Source organism: Chiroxiphia lanceolata, chromosome 3, assembly GCF_009829145.1.
Source record: "Chiroxiphia lanceolata isolate bChiLan1 chromosome 3, bChiLan1.pri, whole genome shotgun sequence".
In the NCBI taxonomy this organism is placed as follows: Eukaryota; Metazoa; Chordata; class Aves; order Passeriformes; family Pipridae; genus Chiroxiphia; species Chiroxiphia lanceolata.
This window is the reverse complement of record NC_045639.1, coordinates 93,339,989-93,362,434: the sequence shown is the minus strand read 5'-3', so window position 1 is coordinate 93,362,434 and position 22,446 is coordinate 93,339,989. Positions and strand designations below refer to the sequence as shown.

At 33.9% G+C, this 22,446-nt stretch overlaps 2 protein-coding genes across 5 annotated transcripts in view; one reads left to right on the top strand and one right to left on the bottom strand.

The window, feature by feature from the left end:
• MCPH1 (microcephalin 1) overlaps positions 1–15,633 on the top strand; it is a 49,342-nt gene extending 33,709 nt beyond the window's left edge. Inside the window, exons 9-10 of one of the 3 annotated variants that reach the window (XM_032683298.1) lie at positions 9,535–9,612; positions 15,588–15,633. In XM_032683298.1, coding sequence (XP_032539189.1) covers positions 9,535–9,612; positions 15,588–15,596 — 87 coding nt within the window. In that variant the 3' untranslated portion in view covers positions 15,597–15,633. Of the gene's footprint in view, positions 1–9,534; positions 9,613–14,154; positions 14,280–15,587 lie in introns of those variants that run through there. The other 2 variants (XM_032683297.1, XR_004356140.1) reach the window with 2 other exon arrangements.
• The window catches only part of ANGPT2 (angiopoietin 2), a 45,947-nt gene continuing 30,446 nt past the window's right edge, over positions 6,946–22,446 (bottom strand). For both annotated transcript variants that reach the window (XM_032683303.1, XM_032683304.1), the window contains 4 exons: positions 18,484–18,585; positions 17,772–17,938; positions 14,894–15,024; positions 6,946–13,580 (listed from right to left, as the gene is read on the bottom strand). In XM_032683303.1, the coding sequence (XP_032539194.1) occupies positions 13,420–13,580; positions 14,894–15,024; positions 17,772–17,938; positions 18,484–18,585 (561 nt within the window). In that variant the 3' untranslated portion in view covers positions 6,946–13,419. The remainder of the gene's footprint in view (positions 13,581–14,893; positions 15,025–17,771; positions 17,939–18,483; positions 18,586–22,446) is intronic.

Below are 22,446 nucleotides of genomic sequence, written 5' to 3'. Positions count from 1 at the left end.
CATCTCAGACTGGAAATCCTTTGCTTTTTGTTTTTGCTAATGAAAGCTTACACTACTGTCTTTGCTATATCAGATGCTTTGATACAAGACATAATGGAAATGGTTTCCTTCCTTCCTTGTCTTCAAAGTTTAATATTTCTATTATATGTGTTAATTAACTCAGACTCTTCTCCAGGTAATACTGTAATTATAAAGTGGTTTAATCCTTTTAATGGAACAGTTTCTAATTGAAATTTTTTTTTCAAAGGGGAATTTTTTCAGATTTTTGATGTTTTCTTGTCTCTTTCACATCTCTAGCCAACAAGGATACTGGTTATAGAAGACTGGTGTCTTCTAATTATTAAACATTCTATTTAGTCAGCACACAGTTTAAATTTGAATGTGGATAATCTTGTTATGTGTATGCAAAATTTTGGGGCTGTGCACTTTATTTCATTCTATGTTCTGGCTAGAAATTCGTACACACATGTATATGTCACTGCTATTTGCACTGTGTATGTTTCTGTTGCTATGGTGCAGACTGAATTAGTTCTGCAGGTGAGCTCAGCAGGGCTTCAGAGCAATAGAACTGAAATTTTAAGCAAGTTTTGAATTTTTCTGAAGGAAATGTAAATAGTAGTTGTACGTAGTAAATGGTTCAGCCCAAGACTTAGGTTTTCCCCGTACATTTTAATTATTTATATTTAAAAAATCATAATCTAAAACATAAGTTTAAAACGTTTTCTTTCATACAAATAGTTGCAGAGTAAATATCAGCTGTAGGCTTTTTAGCCCCTTAGTTTCAAAATATTTGAAACAGCTACCACTGCATATTTTGGGAGAGAGTTAATAATTTTCTGGCATGCTCTTATCATTCTCTTGAAGGTCTTACGGCATAAAGAACATCCAACAAAAACACAATTCCATATTTTATACTACACTTGCTTACAGTTTTTTAATTCTTTTTCAAAACTCAAGATATTTTTACTATCCATAAATCTGTTTCAGGCTTGATGTACTTAAATCTTAATGGTTATATAGATATAGGTGCTCAGAAACAGCATTTCGTGGCTGTTCTTTCAGAAGTTTTATGTAAATGGTTGTCAATAGCTATTAACAAGTATATATATCAGAAACATAAAATGTAAATAATACTTTTCTGGTACTTAATGTGACTGGATGCTAGTAACACCAAGTTTATAAAATAGTCTTTGCAAGTTGTGCACTACAGGATCACTGTGGAGGAGGTAAAATCACAGCTACAGTGCAGATAGTAGGGGAAAACAGAGGCTGTGGTCTGCCTAAAAGAGGAGAACAAATCCTGGCAGAGCTGGGGAAAATTTCAGTTTTTATAAAGAGGTCATTATTTTATTATTTCTTTTATGTTGCTTGTACATTGACTTTTCCCACTAGCCAACTATTTCATTAAATTAAAATATCTGGTGATAACAATTGCTTTTCTTCAGAACCTTTTTGTAAAGACTGTGCTTTTGGCTGACTACAGCTGTAGGCATACATCAACTTTTAAATGGGTGAAAGGAAAGGGACCGCTTCCGAAAGAACTAAAGAACAGAAAATAGTTCTCCAAAATACAACCCAGTGGTCAAAAGCCAATTTTACTACCCAGTAGCTACAGCCTCAAAAGTGGTTCATTAGAATTTACATTTTAAGATGCATGAGTTCAGTGGTTTCATGGCATCGGGTTTTGAGATTATATTAAATGCTGCTCACTGATTCACAGCCAGCAGCTACCTATTTTTCTGATTTACAAATCCAGTGAAATTTTGCTGTAAATTTTCATCCATCAATTTTTGCAGTTGACTCAAGTATAAACTGGGAGTTTTCTCTGCCATTTATAAGACATCTTAGATTCAAGTCTTGTACAACAGGAATTTTTCATCTCATTCTAAGGAATATTATGTAGACATGGGAAAGAACTAAGAAAAGGTTCAGGTAGAGCATGGAAATACATCCCCTGGGCATGCACTCTGGGCAGGACCAGCCACTGTGGGTTGCAGCATTGCAAAAACATTCACTTGTAGGCTATGTCAAGTTAAAGCTCACAAAAATGTAAAGGGAATAGTAAATATTCTAGTAACAAGCAAAGCCATATAGCCAAGGCCAGAATTCACACTGGAGTGGTCAGTTGTTTAATTTTTTTTAAGTATCTCAGCATACAATATCGCCTTTTAATTTGTTTGAAATTAGTTTGCTACACTGTTTTTACTATTAATTTATTTGTTTTAAGCTTCTTGAAAAATAGATTGCTCCAATCTCTATGAAGAAGTTTTTACAGTTTTGTTGGAATTCCACTAAGTAGCTTGTTTTTTTTTAGCTGGGATACTTTGGGAGTTTGTAACAGATTTCCTTTCTGTGGAAATCTGGAAATGTAGTGAGAATGAAGTAACCACAGAGGCTTCTGGAGATGCTCTGAGTGCTCTTGCGCTCTGAGTGTCAGTGATTAATGTTTTACCTGAAGGGATCGCCAGTGTGATAGATGTGACTGTGTTCAATGTTTTACTTAATTGCTTTATCTTATGTCAAATGCCCTGGATGTTTCAAAGTCAGTGGGGGGAGCAGAGAGGCCACCAGAACTTGGCTTTCATTTACAGATTCTTTAATGATCATTTATAATTGTAAAAATAATGATTAGTAAGAACAGTAAATTGTTCTCTTGCAACAGCTTTTCTTTAGTGATACCAAGATCTTACTCTTTTCACAATGATATATTTATGTGCTTCAGCACAGCTATGTAGAGACCTCGAATTAGAATTCCAGTTATAGGTGGACATTCTGGAATTTATATTTACTTTTAATTGTATTTAAGGATAAGTGAATTTTTAATTGAAACATTTGCTCAAATCTGTAGGTAGAAAGCCAGACAGAACTTTAGGATTTCTCTCTAAATTTAGACACAGCATATTATTCAGATGCTGAAAATCTCATGCTTCCTAATGAAAACCTGTTCAGAGTGCTATGTCTAAATGTTTACATTTCTTGGTAATACTTTTATGATAGTACTACAAAAGCAACCAAGAATTAGGCTCTGTTGTACTGGGCATTGTACACAAACAACATATTAGATAATTCTGCACTCAAAAGCTTTTATTTAAACAGACAAGATAGATGTGGGGGACAAAAGGGCTTTGAAGTGCAAGTAGATATGACTGTATGATAACAGAAAAGGGTCTGTTTGGACTCTGTTGAGAGGGTAATGAATTCGGGGCTACCAAGTGTGTAGAGGCTTAATGAGAAAAGTACAAGAAATTATTAGTGAGGAAAGAGATGAGTTTGAGTTATTTTGTGTTGTGTGTATATGCTTTTATAATTCTGTAAATTCACTCAATGTTGTTTGGGGTCTTTTTTTTCCTTTTCTTCTTTTTAGGAAGCAGTAATGCAGTAATTCAGGTGATGAAAAGAACTTGGAGACTTTTGTTCTCAAATGATGTATGTGGAACAAGAAGTCATGTAGTTACTGGGGATCCTCATCATACCTTGAATGTTGTGCTGAGAATTGCTCATGGGTGTTGGATTGTTTCTTATGAATGGGTGAGAAGTGCTTTTTAATTTTACTACACGATAACTTAAACTTATTTTGTATAGCTGAAGTATCAACTGTGCTTGGGTCTATGTTACATACAATGGTGCAATGTTCAGATATTCAGACTTACCTAGAATTAATTCAATTAGATGAAATTTGTCTGTGTGAAGCTCTCTTACTGTGAGTTACAGTCTTTCAGCACTTAATCTAACCAAAGAATTTCTGTATTGTACCTCATTATGTATTTTAGGAAGGCCTGAACTTTTGTCTCATGGATGAGAAACTCATCTCCTATGCATTATTTTTGGGCAGACTAAAGACTAAATAAACCATTTCTGCTCAACGTTAGCCAGCTCACATTATTCAGATTGAATTTTTTATATCCTGATAATATATTTCTGTTCTGTTCTGAAACATGCATTTTGTTCAGCGTTTGGTAAAAATTAAGGGGAATTGTTAGATCCTTTGCTGCAAGTAGGAAAAATATAAAATAGAAATAGCAGTGACTGGGTGGCGAGCTTACCTGTCAGCCCAGGCTTAAGCAGTCTCAATTGCTCGCTCTGATAATGAAACTATTTCTGGAACTATGAAACATAGCTGTTGGAATTTATATGGAATTAGTTCTTCATCTTATACAGAAAAGGTTTGTTGAATAACTTTCAATTTTGTAGTTTCCTTTTTCTTATAAATACTTGAGAATGTAATTGTTGGGCTGAAAATAAACTCCTATTGCCTTTTTGTTTTTGAGATGTCTGACACTTAGCAGTGTGTAGCTTGTCCTGTGTGATATATATACAGTCATCTGAAGTTGTTGTGGTATCCTTCAGGGTTTTCATAAATTCTTGGTGATTAATTTCCCTTGGAATAGAGGGTTTGCATCTTTCATCACCTTGAGGATCCAGTAGTGTACCTTTGTGGCAAAAAAAAGACTAATAGCTGCATTAAGCTTGGCTGCATTTAGAGGAACACATTTGAGCCGGGGGTTTGGAAAAGAAAATCTCCAGACATCCTTTCCAGCTGCAACTACTATATGATTCTTTGCATCTATGAATTAAATACACTGAAATGTCTGTCCCACACTTGGCTTTGTATGGAGCATTTAACAAGTCACAACGTAATTGCTATAAGCCATTTTTTCATAAGAGGGTAGTCAAACATGAAAGCTGCGTTTTATCTCGTTGAAAAGCTTCAAATAACTACTAAGACAGTAAAGATGTAACCAGTACAAAATAGCTTCCTGTGTTTGTACATAAGGCAGTATTTGGATAATCAGTATTCTGACAATTGCTGTTCTGGCATTTCACAGCCCATTTTATACTCTGAACTTTTGTGAACTAATTTATGGTGAAACCATCTACCCATACTTTTCGTAGACTGTATTGATCAGTAGTAATGCCAAATTTTGTCCTCTTATCTTACAGTCTACCTTGTAGACTTATTCCCTCAAGTAATTAAGTAATCTCTTTCACTGAAATAAATTAGTGCTTTGAACTTTTTTAAAAAAATTATTTCTTAACTTGGTTAAATCAATGAATCTTATAATGTAAGAGCTTTTTTGTCTTATTTCTAATTGTGTCACTGGCATAATTTTGCCATCTTTTAACCCAAATTAATTAACTGAAAAACTAGAGAAGAGAAAGCTGAAGCCTTACTTAACCATCATTCAGTAGATGGAATTCAGGAATTCAGTAGAAAATTAGTTAGGAGAACTTCATTGATGCTACATTATTGAATCCTTTGAATGTAATCAACCCTATCATAAGTACTTTCATTGGTAAAATAGTTCAAATTGGATAATTAAAATAATCGATCAATCTGGAGAAATTAGTTACACTTTTTAAACAAGGTATTACTTTTGACCAGTGATGATTGTCTTTTGTAAGATGTCTCTCAACACTTTGAGAAGTTATTTACATCTGCCTTCTGACTTGTAACATGGAGATAGTTTAGACTGAAATATTTTTTTTCTTCCGAGAAAAACTTAAAATTATATTTTTAAAGATGGATGTTGGAGAAATACCAGATTTGCCATCAGACATTTAATCTTCATAGCACTCTATTTATATATTCCAACATGAATTATTTGAGTACAAATACCATATGATCATTCAGTGTGCTATCTGGATGGGTAAGAGACCATAAATAATGACTACTCAAACTGTGTTTTCAGATCCTTGAGAACTTGATGTCTGACATACCTTTCCCTATATGATGAGAACATAGCTGATATGGATAACCAGAGGAAAACTGCACCAAGGCTAAACTTTTAGCTGTATAACCTACAGAACACTTTTGGAGCTCCATGCCATACTGGTTGCCTGCTACTGAATTACTTGAAATAGCCCATACTTGAGGATGAAGTAACAGATTTATCAACTTGATTCTAGAGTCCAAAGCCAAAGGAAAACATTCTTTAAGGTTGTAAGAAGTCCACAGAAAAACTATGCTTTTCTCACTCTCTTCTTCCTTCTCTGTTTTCTCCTAACTTGGGTCCTCCATGATCAGAAAGACTGTATTCTACTAGAATCTGGTATATTCTCAATATCTCGATGTTATCAGCTGTATTTTCCTAACTTCTGATACTCCTATATCCAGCATTCTTACTTGATCCATACAGTACTGCTTTATCATTACAAGTTAAATCTTCTGTAGCTGCACGTTTGAAAACTTCTAGATAGCCCTTTCTTCTCAATATTAAAGTGTTTATATTCTGAAGTATTTCAACTAAGAATAATATTGCAAATCATAACTTGTTTTTGTCCTACATGAATTTTAAGCATTTTTTCTAGTGTTGCTGTGAATATATACTAGTTGAAAATTTGTCAAAGGCAGAAGCAAACTTTCAGTAGTTTGCAATGGAAAGCTCTTGTCTTTGTTTTCATGAAAACTGAGTGTTTTAGTGAATGGTGACCTAATTATTTGCTCCAGGACCTGTTCATGAACTCAGTATCTAATTTTCTTTTTATCTAGGAACGTAGATACGATGCCTTTGTACTCAATTCCAGAACCATGATAGACAAGCATTAATCCATCTTTTGTTAAGACAAACAGAATTCATTTCTAAACAAAATTCTGTAAATACTACAAGGATTGATAGATCTGTTGCTGTAGAATTGGCCTGGAAAAGAAAAAGGGATTACTTAATCATAACTAATCTTTTGGGTTTATGTTTTAATCTGCTTGAGTTGTTGTCCAGCTACTTTTGGTACAAACATAATTTTGGTACTATAAGGACATGATGTACACATTACACAACATGGTACGTCTGTTCCTGCTGAAGATTATTTATGAAGAATTTATTTTCGTGTAGCATGTCTCTATGTTAAATTTTCTTGGTTCAGTTAAAATTGATTTCTACTGGAATTAAAAGAGAAATGGCTTGGATTAACAAGTTTTTTATTTTCAATAAATATACACAACTATAAGTATAAAGCTCACAGACTTCAACATTCTTACTTTAAATTGCTAAAAGTAATTGTAAAAAATACACACAGCTACCACTTTAAAATTTATAATTTACAATCCTAAATTGCAGTCTGTATGTTTTTAAGAAGTTACTATACTTAGCTGAACACAGAAATGCATTATTGAGTTTTGAATATTTGTTAAATGTCACTGACTTATTAATGTGCTTAACTCTTATTTTTATGTTTGGTATGATATAATGACTGTAGAAATTATTTTCTTTTTTTGTATATGCGTTTCATTTTCAAATATTTGGTTGTACATCTTCTAAAAGAAAACATAATATTCTTTGGAATTCTGTGATCAAGTTCAACAATAAGTTTGAAGATATGCTGCTTTTTATTACCAGCAACAAATCACTGTTCACTTCTAGTCACCTGCAAAATTAGATACCTCCCCTCACAAGTCAAACATGTCTTGTCACATCACACAAAGCACCAGCTTTTGTAGCAGTTCACATTAAAAGTTGCTGGTTTCCCTGGAAGTCATGAGACATAAGCTGCTTTCAACTGAAAACTATAGAACTTAATTTAGAAAATAATTTTTTTATCGAAAACGAGTTTGGAATTTTCCTTCATGTAGCAATAGATTTGGGGCAAAAAAGTCCTTTACAGAAACTTATTTTCCTACATACAATTAGGCCATTTTATAAGGTTTATGTTGCTAGTTTATAATCACTCTGTTCAGCTTAAAATTTTTCATCAATGAGCTTTAACATTGTAGAGGATAACTTTACCATGCTCAATATCTACAATACCAGTTTTTATCCAAGTGGAATAGCTCACAGGCTTGTTCCTAAATTTTATGAGGTAATGTTTTATAATTAAAATTAATAATATATGGATTTGTATGGCATCTTCCAAAAGAAAGAAAAATACAGAGTATTTCAGTTATTGTGAAACAAGTATGGGAATAATTTCACGCACTGATGAAATTCAGCTTGTTCTAAGGTGAATAATGACAGTTTAATGGTGCCTGGCTGTGCTAACAGTAAGAAACAGCCATCATCTATTTAAAATGTGAGAGAGCTATTTAGGGTAAATGTGACAGAGGTAGAATTATTCTAAAACAGGGATTTACTCTCTGATAAATTCCATATATCCCATTTTGGGGGTATATGTATGCTTCTTATTCCCTTAATACTCTCTGTTGTTCTAGGAGAGCAGGGTAGGTACTTGTAGGTAGCATTGCTTGCTTTGACTTGTATTTAAGAGGTGCCAGATGGCAACTGCTGGAAGGATGTTGTGAAGCTTAAATATCTTCTAAAGGGAAAAGTTGTTGAGTGGAATGAGTGGACAAAACTGGCAAAGAATTTACCAGTCTCTTACCTATATAAGAAGCTTTATGGCTCACCACTGATAAAACCAATGAGGAAAATAATCTTGTCTTCCATCAGAATGTGCTTCTAAATTTAGACTATCTACAAATTAGTAGCAAAATGTCCTTTATATGACTCAAGGACAGAGCCAATGTAGAAACTTCACTCTTTTTCATTTTCTCATTAAGATGATGCTTTTACCAATTGAGGGATAGTATCTAAACACTATGTGGGAGCTTTTAATATTATAGTCTACCAACTGCAAGTTATGGTAAATTGTTTTGAAGAACGGTTTAGAAAATCAGTGTGGAAAAATATGCTGGATGAAGCAGTTTTGGGAAAGTTTTACCAAAAAAAAATAAAAATAGAGTCTTTCAGAAATTAAAAATACAACCATTTTAAGTAGGTTTTTTCCACTAACAATTTTCTGATGGCGCTGATGGGAACAAAAGTCTGAAAGTAGTCCAAAGTGTTAGTATTGCTAGTCTCCAAGGATCATATTGATCCAGTGTTTCAGAGCTCAGTTGAACACAAGTGATTATGTATTTTCTAGAGTGTCAATGTTCTGCGCCTTTTTTTGTGCTCTAGAATATGACATTGACAGAGCAGGGGACCAAAGTGGATGAAATTGAGTTTTCCTTCTTTGCAGGCTGATTTACATATGTAATGTATATTCTATGCAATAGTTACATAATCCTTGTCACCATTGTTTAGCATCTTCATTTATGATCTGGATGATGGGGAAGAGTGCAACCTCAGCAAGTTTGCAGATGTTAGAAAACTGTGAAAGAGCGTTTCAAACACCAGATGGGTGTTCTTGTTCAGAGAGACCTTGAGAGGCTGGAGAAATGAGCTAACAGAAACCTCATGAAGTTCAATGATTGACTGAACCAAGAGAACAGAACTGATGTAGTATAACTTCCCTTTTGGAATCTTTGTTCTAATTCTATGTATTGTGATGAAAATAATATCCTCTATTTTCTAATACTCTCACAAGGTTTTAAATTTTAATGTAGCTATGCATAGAAATATGGCCAGTATTTTAATGGTTTGTTTCAGTTGTAAAATTTGTATCTTCTTCAATTGCGTGATTTTTCAACAAATCCTTTGGTTTGGATAAATGAAGTATCAAACAACTGTTGCAACAGCACTGTCACTTCTAATTACACATTCAAAGAGTTTGTTGTTTTAGAAACTATAAGAGCTCTACTTACTACCTATTTAATTCTAGGTTCTGTGGTCTTTGGAACTGGGCCATTGGATTTCAGAGGAACCATATGAGCTTTCATCCAGCTTTCCTGCAGCTCCTGTAAGTTTAATGGTCCTTTAAGCTTCTGAGCCTTCTTTTGTTTATCTGGGAAATGACTGGCCCTCTAAACAGGTTTTGTGAACAAGAAAGCCTACTAGAAAAAAATATTTTTTAAAGCAAATACTGTAAGGAGTTATTTTCTCCTTTGTCCACTACTTTTTGAAGTGTGTGCAAAAACTCTGGTATGCATGGAAAATGCAAAAAATTGATCCACCAATTAACATCTGAATAAACCAGGATCTTATTGAAGTATAAATGTACTTTAATTTTATTTTTACCTGTGCTTGTATATAAAATGGAGAGGCATGCTATTGCCAAATGGAAAGACTTGCAGGTCCTGGACTCAATTTTTTTGGTCCAGAAATTTCTTGGGCAATGGAAAATTACTGTGGCCTTCTAGAACTGCTAAGTAGGAAAAAATGAAGCATTTTTCCTGCCTCTAATGATCATTCTCAAATACTGAATCAGGAACAAGTACAAAAGTGTGCATATTGGGGACATTGTGTACCTGTGCAGACCTGCGAGTATCAGTACTTCATATGTTCTAATCAATTAAACAGTAATTTTATTTTTGTTATAAATCAAGTGTTTACTGTTATTTCATTCCTTCTGAAATGTTTCCTCTCACTTCACTTTAGTGTTTGCAGTTGAAGCCATGCAATCCTCTTTAGATAAAATGTCATTTAAAAACAGATTCACTCTAAAATTTCACATTTGTGTTGATAAATTGCTCCATTTTCCCCCAAAATTAAAAAGTCTCAATAAACAGGTGATCTATTCAATATCTGCATCAATATATTTGATCACTTTCCCAGAATAGTCATGAAAAAGTCTTAAGCTTTAGAAAGACTTGTTTTCAACAAACCAAAACTAGCCATGCAATATTAAATTATTTTTGTCATACAATGTTGTTTTCCAAAATAAATAAAATTAATGTCAACTGGAAGTTAGCACTATTTTCATCTGCCAAGTTGAGCATTCATACTGTGCCAGATTCCATCATGGTTTTTAAGAAGCTTTTTGGGAGTTGGTTTGTTTGGTTTTGTTGGCTTTTTTTTTCCTTGCTGTAGATTATTGGGGTGGATATGCTTAGTATCACAAATATTGGGAGCATTTTCTTTAGTTGTCTAATTAAAGGCAGCAAACCAGGAAATGCAGGAATGTATACTCAGCATTTCTATTAGATTTCACAGGATTATAAAATATTTTAGATTAGCAGGGACCTCTGCAGGTTGCCTAGTTCAGCACTCTGCTCCAAGGGACTCGTCCAGTCCACCCTCGTGGTAATGAGTGAATAAATTAAAAAGAAAATTTACATTTTCCAATTCCAACTTGTATTTGCTGCATCTTGTCCCTGTCCCTTGTCTCACTGCGGTGCACCTCCCAGAAGAGTCTGGCTCTGTCTTCTCTGTGTCCTCGATCAGGCAGTTCTAGGCAGCAGTAAGGTCTCTTCTTCCCCTTCTCTCTCTAGCCTGAAAAATGCCAACTCTCTAGGCCTCTCTTTGTGTGTTGTGTACTTCTTGGTATGCACAGCTCCTTTGCTACCTCCTTTACTACTTGCTCTCTAAGACATTTCTTAGGAATTCATGAAAGCGATTTTATGACATATTTTGTTTTAGTTTGGGATTCATATATCCTTACAAGTTTGCTATGAAAAACAATAAAATATTAAACAGTAATTTTAAGTACACTATTTTTGCAAGTCTTCAGGCAATGACTGTTAATTTACATTCTTTACATTTATCTAAAATCAGATCATGAATAATATTAGAAATATTTTTTTGTATCTGCTATCCTTTAGTAATGATGACACATTTTTAGTGAAGAATGGTGGTGGTGTGAGTGGTGGGGTTCTCTGACAGCAGCTTTAATGACTGTCAGTATAAAATGGAAAGTTTTCTTCCATCTTTCTCAAAATCATTTACTGTTCTCAAGATAGAACCATAGAATCATCAAGGTTGACAGAGACTTACAAGATCATCCCGTCCAACCGTCAACCCAGCACTGCCACTGTAACCCTGAAACCACATCACCCGGTGCCAGATCCAGATGCCTCTTAAACACCTCCAGGGATGATGACTCCACCACCTCCCTGGGCAACCTATTCCGACGCCTGGCCACCCTAACAGTGACATTTTTTTCCTGACATCTAATCTGAGTCTCCCCTGTCTCAGTTTAAGGCCATTTCCTCTATTCCCCTCACTGCAGGTGCAGCAGAAGAGACCAACCCCCACCTGGCTACAACCTCTGTTCAGGTAGTTGTAGAGAGCGTGATGAGGTCCTCCCGAGCTTCCTCTTCTCAAGACTAAACAATCCCAGCTCTCTCAGCTGTTCCTCATAAGACATGTTTTCTAGACTTTTAACGAGCCTTGTTGCCCTTTTTGTTAAACTAAGCTTGCTGAAATTTTCTGCCTGAGGATTTTGTTTTGTTTTGGGCTATGTTCTTGCATTTTAACTAGTTCAGTCATCTGCTGAAAGTAAAGTTTTACAAAAATAATACTTTAAGGCTAAGACTAAGCATGAGAAGTAAAAGCTAAACTTAATTTTGGGAAAAATCTCCATAAAATTATTTTGTGTGATTTATGAAGAAATATCTTCTCAGTCTGAACTGTAGTGTTTAGTACGCAATTTTAAGGCATATAGTAACAAAATGAGGAGGAAAAAAAAGCAAAGATCACCTAGTAAAGTAATTTATTCACATTGTGGCATACATTGAGGGCCTACCTACGGAGAATTTTTAGGGAGAATTCCTAACCTTACTGAAAAAAACAACAGTGCGACCTTTTAGATTACTTTCAGGTTTTTGTTTCCTGTTTTTAAAATGTAGCAATTTGTATCATAAGCATAATTTTAATTGTATCAAAGAACATGCATATGTTTTTCAGATAAGTTATTTTTACAAAACATATAGATATACTACAGCACCAGGTGATAAATGATTGTCATAGACAACCGGACATCTGGTGTTAATGCCGTTGTCTCAGTTTGTAGAATACTGATCAATTATTTTACAGGTAAATGACAAGGGAAGAAAAAAGGTACAATCTTCATAAAAATATAAAGAAATACATACTATATTGTAATTTATAGAGATTTTTTGTAATTTAAAGATAGTTACTGTAATAGTACAAACTGAAAGAAATGGTGGGTTTTGTACATGGTATTTCCCCAAGAATAAATGCAAACTATTCAAATGCTATTTTTCCTCTGTTAAATAACATAATATAGGCTATTGGAAAAAATCCCCAAATAAATGTAAGAATTGTTTAGGAGATTATGGAGAGAAAGAATGTATTCTCTGACTACAGTATTGAGCTAATTACAGGAAAGTATTTTTTTATATACATAAAGGGCAAACATGACACAGAAAGATAAAGATAAATAGTTCTAGATCTAGCTAAGTGTTTTATATTAATGTTTAAAGTACAGTGGTGAGGCAAAACGCGTATTTCTAAAACTATTTTAGGGCTTTTTTCACAGTTCCAGTTACTTACTAACACATACAAGCATAAATGATTGGTAAAACAGAGTCCTTGTCTGCCAGTTTCTTCGATGTTCTTTTTATTTGGTCATTTGGCCAAATCACTGTTATATCAAGTTGATGCTTTAGACTTTGTGTCTGGTTAAATAATATCAGCTTTAGCTGATCAAGGCTATTGCAATTCAGGAATTGTACTGAACTGACCCCTTCAGAAGACTAGTGCATGTTTTCTGGGCTTGAAAAATGAGACAAGTTGCAGATGTGTGTTTATATGCTTGGCAAATTAAGTCTTTGAAGACTATACAATTCACATAATTCAAAAACATTTAGAAATCTGCTGGTCGTATCATCATAGTTGTAGCTTTGAGGGAGTATCCCGAGCCTTTCCAGTAGTACCACTTGATCCCATTAAACTTGTTGTTGTTCTGTCGTAATGGATAATACATTCCATTGAGGTTAGAAGGACCACAAGCATCAAACCACCATCCTGCAAGAGAGAAGACAAACATCAGCAGAAGTAATTTTCACAATAGTATATAAGGTCACTTTGTTGTCCAGAAATGAGAAAGAAATCTAAGCCCAGTTTGTCATTCTTGTGATTTGGAGCTGTCGGTATAAAATACTTGCCTCAAACTCAGGAAAGAAGTGTATTTTATGTATCAACTACATATTCTTGAAGCTTCTGTAATACATTGCCCTTTAAAATTGAGAAGGGAAGGTGTTCAATCAAGCTTAACAACATCAAATATTGTTGACAGTCTGAGGGCAGAACACGAACTATAATGATATCAAGTTGTCTTTGATTTTATTTACTCTTTGGTAAATTTCTGTTCTTCACAGATTTGAACTCAATTCTTTCTAGAGGGTTAATTCAGTTCTCTGTGCAGATCAGTTCAAAACCTTCTGAAACTTGGTAAGAAGGAAAAGGAAAAAAAAGAAGCCCTCATTGTGTATCCTTATAGTCCTGACCTGTTAATGGGTCATAAGGAAAATTTATTTTTATTAATATTATTTTTATACTTCTGTTATGATGGTGATAGTATATGTGTTCTGTTTTGCAGGGCAGTAATCCAATTATCCTTTTGGATAAACTGAAGCTGTCTTTTTTTCTTGCAACTTGCACTAGAGGAAAACAAACCATTGCTTAAGAGATAACAGGAAGAGAAGTCAAATTTACAAAGAATTTGTTTACATTTCAGAATGTGGAATTCTAGATTAAAAAATTATAGAATTTGGTTGAAGATAAAAATATCACTTAGAACTCAAATAACTAGTGATCGATCATTAGAAAAATGTAGATATCTCATATCGGTGATGTATCTTTACCGCTTCATAATTATATCAAAATATATTTATAATTCGTGTTGCCTTCTGTAGCACGTGCAGTACACAGCAGCTTTTGGGGATTTTCTCCTCTGGGTAGTTAGGGAAAGAGTTTATGCCTAAAGAATCAGGAGCCATTTCACTGACGAGCTGGATCTCTGAAACAGGGTTTTTTCAGGGAGTTGTGTTTTGATCTCTGACTGTTATTTCATTCCTTGGAGGAAGAATCTGCTGTCTTTCTGGTTAGTTCCACAATTACAGACTTTCTTGTACCCCAGCTTTAGAGACTTCTTTCCCTCCACTTTTAACTTCTCTTGTTCTACTTTAACTAACCATTGTAAAATGATAAAATACTTCATTTGGAGTCACCATACTAGTAGTCAAAATTTACTAATTCAAAATTATCACTGTTTATCTCGTAGACAATTTCACTGCCAATAAAAATAGGAAGACTGAAAAGCATAAAAACATTCCTACCTCCTGTTAACATTTGTGAACATTTGCAAATACATTTGTCATTGTCTGCATCCTTTGTGCTAAAATCATTTCCTGGTTGGCTTATACTACTTATTTTGCCCGCTGTCCCAGTAAGTCCTTTAAGGTAAATCCTGTAGAAGTGAGAAATGGAAAAACAATTATTAAGTGGAAGTTGATGGTATCTGATCTGCAAAATAATGATGGAATACTTTGCAATAAATATCCTGTTCAAATAGTTAAGTTCTCTTCTGGCCAATGTACTGTTGTAAGCTGTTTTTCAGCATAATGTTTTCATATGAATAGAAATGGTCAGCACAATATTCTCATGAACAGCCTCCACATTTATAGAGATGATGTTCATGTCATCATATTAGAAGCAAATTAGAGCAAGTATATAACTCCTGGAATTTTTCATGTAGATCATGTATTTCTTAATACTGAAATTACACTGTTCAACTTTCATGCCACAGTAATAAAAATATTTTTTTATTAAGTTTAAAAGTTTAAAACAAAAATTTTGGTTCCCATTTTGCTATTAACACAGCATAGCAGTTTATCATGACAACTCTGCATATATCAGAAATAATAGCATTATCTGGAGTATTAATTACAAGCTAGTGACTGGCATTTTAGAAGTTGCTCAGTACTTCCCTTTCCACTTTCCTAATCATTCTTCCTTTCACATCCTTCATAGATTTATTAGCATGAAATCATCGCAGGTATTTAAGTTTTCTTTAATTCCCTGGCAAGGTAAGCTTTCAGTGAGGTGCTGCTGTGTTGGGATGTGCTTACACAAGTGCTGATGCAGTCGCAGTGGGGAGAGACAGAGCACCGAACTAGAAGAATATGAACCCTCTACTCCCATAGTATCTCTTTGGGGGTTGCATTTCTGTATCAGATACCTCATGCTTCTCAGAGGCATTCTATTTGTTAAAGGAGGAGATCTGAATCTCTGAGGAGAATTAACTTGTCCCTGGGTCAATCTTTATCTTGCATGTAATTCTCTGCTTATGATAGAAGTTGTCTTTGGGAGTTTAACAGATTATTTTAACACATTTTAGATTCCTTATTTGAAAACATATTGAATTAATGAATTTTTACTCATTTAGCTTTCAAAAGATCAGCTCATTACAGATTTTCTCAAAAATGTCTTTCCAAAAAATTATTCTGTTTTTTTCTTAAAGTGAGTTCAAAATTATGTAAGCCAATTTATAACATAAATTATATTAAAATTTCCAAGTATAATGTATGCACCTAGGCTTGATCCTTAAATATAATTTGAAGTCTAATGTAAGCACAGTATTATTCATTTACTGTTATTAATAATTTTTTTAAAGTACAGCTTAATATAAGAGAAGATGAGAGGCAGTGGATGGAAATCGAAATGAGAGGTTCTGACTAGGTATCAGGAAAAACTTTTTTTGCCACAAGGACAGACAAGCAGGTTGTGCAGTCTCCACCTCTGGAGGTTATCAAGACATAACTGAAAAGCCCTGAGCAACCTGGTTTGACTTCTTAGCTTTGAGGTCAGAAAGTTTGATTCAAAGTCCATTCTGATCTCAGTTTTTCTATAAAGAAATTTCAGTTTTATGGTCTCATAGTCTTCCCAGCATTTAGAATGTATTAATCTTTTTTTATGTAATGGATCACAAATTCATAGAATGGTTTGGGTTGGAAGGGACTTTAAAGGTCACCTAGTTCCAATCCACCTGCCACGGGCAGAGACACTTTCACTAAACCAGATTGCTCAAAGCCCTGTCCAGCCTGGCCTAGAACACTGCCCCCCAGATGGGGCATCAAAGATCCTCTTAATTGAATACTTTCTTTGTTTTTTTTCTTTTTCATAATGTTAAATATATTCTTTAAACCAGTCCATTTTATGATGCATTCCATGTTTGGTTGCATATGATAAGGAAGTTTCTTTTACCATCTTAGTTTTCAGTAATTATTTTTTAATATTGTAAATAGACAAGGGTAATGACCTAATTTGCAAAGGTTGCCTTTCTAAGTATTTTAAAGCATTACTTAAAAAAAAAAATCTCTGCTGTAGATTCTGACTGCCTCCAGATGAAAAAATATTTACTTTGGAGTTGAGACAACTGTATACTACCAAGGCATTAAGATCTAATGTTTTGTGGGGGGCAGATGCTCATGGTTTGGAATTGCTTTGCTTGCATATAAGACTTGAGTTGAAATAACAGCATCAGTTCTCTCAGGTGTCAAACTGACTTTATTTACAACAAATAGCTGCTAGAAATCTTGGAGAAATTCACCTAAATGTAGGTAATTTTTCTGTCCAGTCACCTAAAGCTCCATGATTCTGTACAATTATTAAAAAGAAACATTTCATGGACCATGCAGTAGGAAAGCATCTGTTATACTGTGGAGACTCTAGCTTCTTCTCGAAAAAATCAAACAGTATCTACTGCATTTACGGAGAGCCGGGAGAATGAACTATGAACTGCCCATATATTTCAGCTGTGGATGATGTTATTTCAAAATGTATAATACTATGATACTACTAAAAGTGTATAATACTGTGATAGTATTTATATAAAAAGTATTTCTTTAAAATTTGTATTATTTCTTATTCTAACTAAGATGTAAGAAGAAATTATGAAGCTTTACATTTTACAGGATGATGGGAGCATAATTAATAGCTCCATTAAAATCTGGTGAGCACTAGTAAAATACACATTTTCTTCTTTGGAAAAAGAAATAATTTTTTTAGGCAATAGGTAAAAAGTGGAGCAAACATTATTTTCTGAGTGAAATGGAAAATAGTCAAGATTTGTACAAAATAAGTTCATGCATCTACCCAGTTTAGAATTATTACTATCAGAGCTTTGTTTTATTCAAGTCTGATTTTTCTGCTTACCTGTATTTTAATTCTTCACTTGCTAGAGAGAAGTGGTCGTACAATGAATACGCCTCATTTCCTTCCCAGTCTTTCAGGTGTATTTTAAGAACATAACGCTTCTGATTAGTCAATTGAGAAACAAACTCATTTCCCAGCCAGTATTCCCCAGCAGGATCACCAAATCCCTGTAATTCAAGGTGCATATTTTAAACTATATGTTATATTAAAGCTTTGTTTTGTTGTTTTTTTTTTTTGTTTGAGTTTGAAATTATCACTTTATCTGTTTTTAAGTTTAATAGTTTTCAAGTCTGTCAACGGAGAATTTTCCTGTGTCTATGAGGGTTATTGGTCTGTAATATTTCAAAAAGTTAATTTCAGCAAAGACAAGCTCAGGAATCTGAAACAGTGAATCAGTATTACTTCATAGATTTGGAGCAGTTTCGACTGTTGCCACTAGAAACACAAATATAAATAACTCAAAAAATGTAGACATATGATGGAACAGTTGATTAAAGAAAAGTAAGGTTTCTCTTTAAAAACAAACATCACACTTGCAAGTCTGCTTAGACAAACAACTTATTGGACTCTGACATTTTCTAAATGAGCATCTAAGGACATAGACAACTTTTTAAAGTTGTTTACATTCTAAGGATGCTATTAATGTAACTTTAGTGTATTAGATTTCAGATAATAATAACTAATATTTAAGGCTTCAGAAAACATTGCTTACCATCTTGTACTCTTTCCATGTCCGGTGAAAGTCCACACTGCCATCTTCACGTCTCTGAATAACTGTCCAGCCTCCTCCACCAGTTTCCATGTCACAGTAGGCCTGTCAGAGTAAGTGTGTAACAGCATAAGTCATAGCAAAACAAACCCAGAAAGGCAAGCTGTGCAAAATATGTGTTAAAAATGCAGGTTTTTCATAGCTGTCATACAAATCAGTTGTGGTTGTCCACAAATAAATGTGATTCCTCTGTATATTCCTCTGTATCACACTTAACAGAATACAAATGACACCTTAAAAATAGCTGGTAGCTGCTGTTAAAGGAAGAAAAAAAAAAAGGAATGTAATTTCTTATTCTATGCTTCCCTCTTGCACCGGTATTTTTGTGAGTTTCCTCGTGATATATTTTTTCTAAAAGATGTTTTCACTTCTCCATTTTTCTTGTGAGAGATCTGTTCAAGTTTCCCATGGCTTTTCAGAGTATACTGTCAAGTTCAGGCAGTGAGCAAACTGAAATATATTTTTATTTCCACAGTCATTGTTCAGCGCCTTTGCAAATGGTCTGACCCCAAAGTTAAATGTAAGTGTAGAACAGTTATTATCTCAAACTTAAATCTTGAAACCATGTTATACAGACTGCAATGGATATCTTATATTCTTGAACAAAAAGGTAACAACTGTAAGATGTTTCCAAATATTCCTAAATAACCTTTGATTTTACCGAGTCATTGCTAAAACTTTGAAAGGACTGACATGTAATAGGCAGTTCACTGAACTCAGTTTTAGAATTCCCAATAAATACATCTCTGGGACATAAAATTCAAGTTTATAGGTGTCTTTTTCAGTCAATCTCCTTCTAGATTAAAATCACTACAGTGTCAGAGATGAAAGGTATTACTGAAGGAACCAGAGTATTGGGGAGATGCTGATGGAAAAAAAGTCTTTTGACAATTAACAGGAATTTTGGAGTGATGTTTGGGAGAAATAGGGGACAAATTAACAAGAAAATTTTGTAAATATGTGAATATCTAGTACAATTTTTCTTGAGAAAGGATTTGAAATTGTTGCATCTAATTCTGCTTTTCTGAAACTAACAGAACTTATAGGTAGACTTGTGAAGTTAGTAAAGCTAAGCTGGTGTAACTCAGTACAATGAAAGGCAAAGTGAAGTCAGGATCTGTTTAAATTGCATGTTAGTACCAATACTATCTTTAAGAAAAATATTAAATTGCTTGTACAAGTATTCCTGTCTGGAGAGTTCACAGTTAATGCTCTCTCATTTGTAAGTTTAATTTTTTTACCACTTCCTGTCAAGATACTGAAGTTCTGAGTCTTCTTCAGAATTATTTCACATCTTTGAAAAGTTTTTATATTCTATTGTGAGTATTAAACTACATTAACTTCTAATCTTTATTCTAGATCTTTCATCTATTAAGTGAAGTTGCATCTTCCCATTTACAGCTGTGGAGTTAAGATTTGACTTCTTACACTTTGATAGGATATTTCATCTGTAGAGACTAATTAAATAAATAAATAAATAAAAAACCTAGCCAAGCATTTCAGTATGAATTTGGAAGTTTCCTTCCTTGCTTAAAAATTCTCTCAGTGGTCTTACTTATTACCTAATTTATTACTGCTGCTTGTCACAATGTGCCTATAGATGTCCCAAATCATGACTGAATGACACTGAAGCTGTATGGCTTTTTCATCCTCTTCTTTGGGTCACTGGCTTATCAGTGTTAGCAGTTAGCAGATTTGAGCTCTTTGAACTGTTAAACATCCTGGAAATTCATTGAAAAAGAATGACTTCAGAGAAGCCAGAATTTCCTTCTGTCCTATGGCAGTTTTATATGTGTTGTTTTAGGAAGTAAGGTGTACTCCTTACTAAATTTTCAGTGTAGTTGGCTCATTTAGGATATGTGGATTGTACGTATGTGATACGCACACACATGTATATATTTATATAATTCAAACAGGGTATTTACAGTTCAAGCAGTGTCATATATCATATATACTGTTCAAAGGCATCAGACTTTTGAAGGGAAAGAAAGCCCTTACAGCTGGAAATATCAAATATATTAGTGTTTCAATAGGCTGTAGCACATAAGAAATCCAAAGCAGATACTTTATTTTAAGCTTATATCTAGACTCTTTGTTCAACATCAGAGAATTGTAAGACATTCAATTTGAGATTTTTAGGAAAGATAAAATACATAAGGAAAAGAGTTGGATTAGGGGTTACTTCTTAAAGTATATCATGTGAATGGAATTTAATTGAAAGCAGCAACTTTCATTTGTACTGATGTGTGTAATTCCTTACATCTCAAAGCCTGGTTTTTCTTTGTTTTTACTAACATCTTTATTTAATGACCAGTAAAAAATTGGTAGCAGTATATAAATTAAATTTAGTAAAATAAAAATTACCTTGTAAAGGAAAGGCAGAAGATGTAAGAGATCAGTCTGTTTCAGAAAGCTAACTCATGAAGTGTAATCTACATGTATATGTGAAAACTAATTTCCACAGAGGGCTATGAGGAAGGATACTAACAATGGGCCAAAGCAGATGCTTTGTAGAGAAAGTTGTTGATTCTGAAGCTTCACCCCACTTGAAAGAACAATATAAGCAGTCAGATGGAGAACAGAACTGTTTTACCCTTCTTTGAAACATGGAGTTTTTAAGTATGTACAGTAGGAGCCCATATATTAATTTACTTGAGCTGCAAGTCCAGTCGATATTGCTACTGTAGATGGGTTTTTTGCATCTTACATTCAATTTTCTTGATGCCTATCATCTAAATTTTGATTCAGTTGGAATTATTACTTTGAAGAAATAAATGCCTTTAAATAGCACTTTATTTTGTTCTAATGAGATTAAAATATTCTCGAACAGTGAATGACTGGATGTTCTACATAAAACATTCCTGTAACAGGCAGGAAAGTAAGCAAATGGTAAGACAACTAGCTGTTATAGGCACTGTAGGTTTGTTGGGATAAATGCTGGGGTACTGCAAATTTGTTCCCAAAGGGAAAAGGAACTAACTAGGAACTGAAACACATAATAAGAAATTGGAGGAGAGATGTCCATAAAAATCTCACATAGATTTTTTTTTTACCAGTAACGATTTTAAGAAGTTTATGTAATTTTGTGAGTATAATCTTTCCGCACCAAAAAAATTTCATGTCAGTCATCTCTAAGGCTTTCTTTTATAACTCATTACTAGAACAGAACTCTTCTGACCTTTCAACCTAGCCTAGGTTTTATGTTCAAAAGGAAGACATGTAACATTTGATAAAACTAGTAAAAATAGATACCAAGATTAGACAGGCAGCAGGAGTCTTCAAACAGATGCCAAAAAGAATAAAGAGATTAGCCTCTCAAGTTACAACAAATTGGAATGGGGAATATTTGAAGTATCTTGTGAACTGCTTCAGTGCTTACAATTCTAGCAGCTGTAGCACTGTGAGAGGATATTTGGGGTGTAAGTGTTTTCAGACGTACTTTATGAATGGTTAGGCTCAGGCTGAGTTATCAGGATGAAGATCCACTAGAGTTTTTATGCTAAAGCAGGTGCAGTGCAATGATTTTGTACTCTGCTTTCTCTATCTCCTAGAGATGTGAATAGATAAGAACTGCAGTCTGAGTTTCCTTGTTCTGGAAAAAATAACTACACACACTGTTTATAATTTAATTTACCCTTATACCAGGTACCAGTGAAAAGACAGATGATGAGACTTCAAAGATTCACAGAAAAAAAACCAAAATCATCTTACTTATTCTTACTGTATTGGTGAAGCTACACATATGATCTTTTTTAATGCTTGGCATTAGAAACAATGTGAAATTAGTAGCTAGTTTTTTGGAAGGTTATGATAAACCATTTTGTTGGTGAATTCAACCTTGCCGAAATCACTTCCTGCGAGAAAGTTTTGGTTAAAAGGCCTTGGCTCTGAATGTGTGTCAGTTCT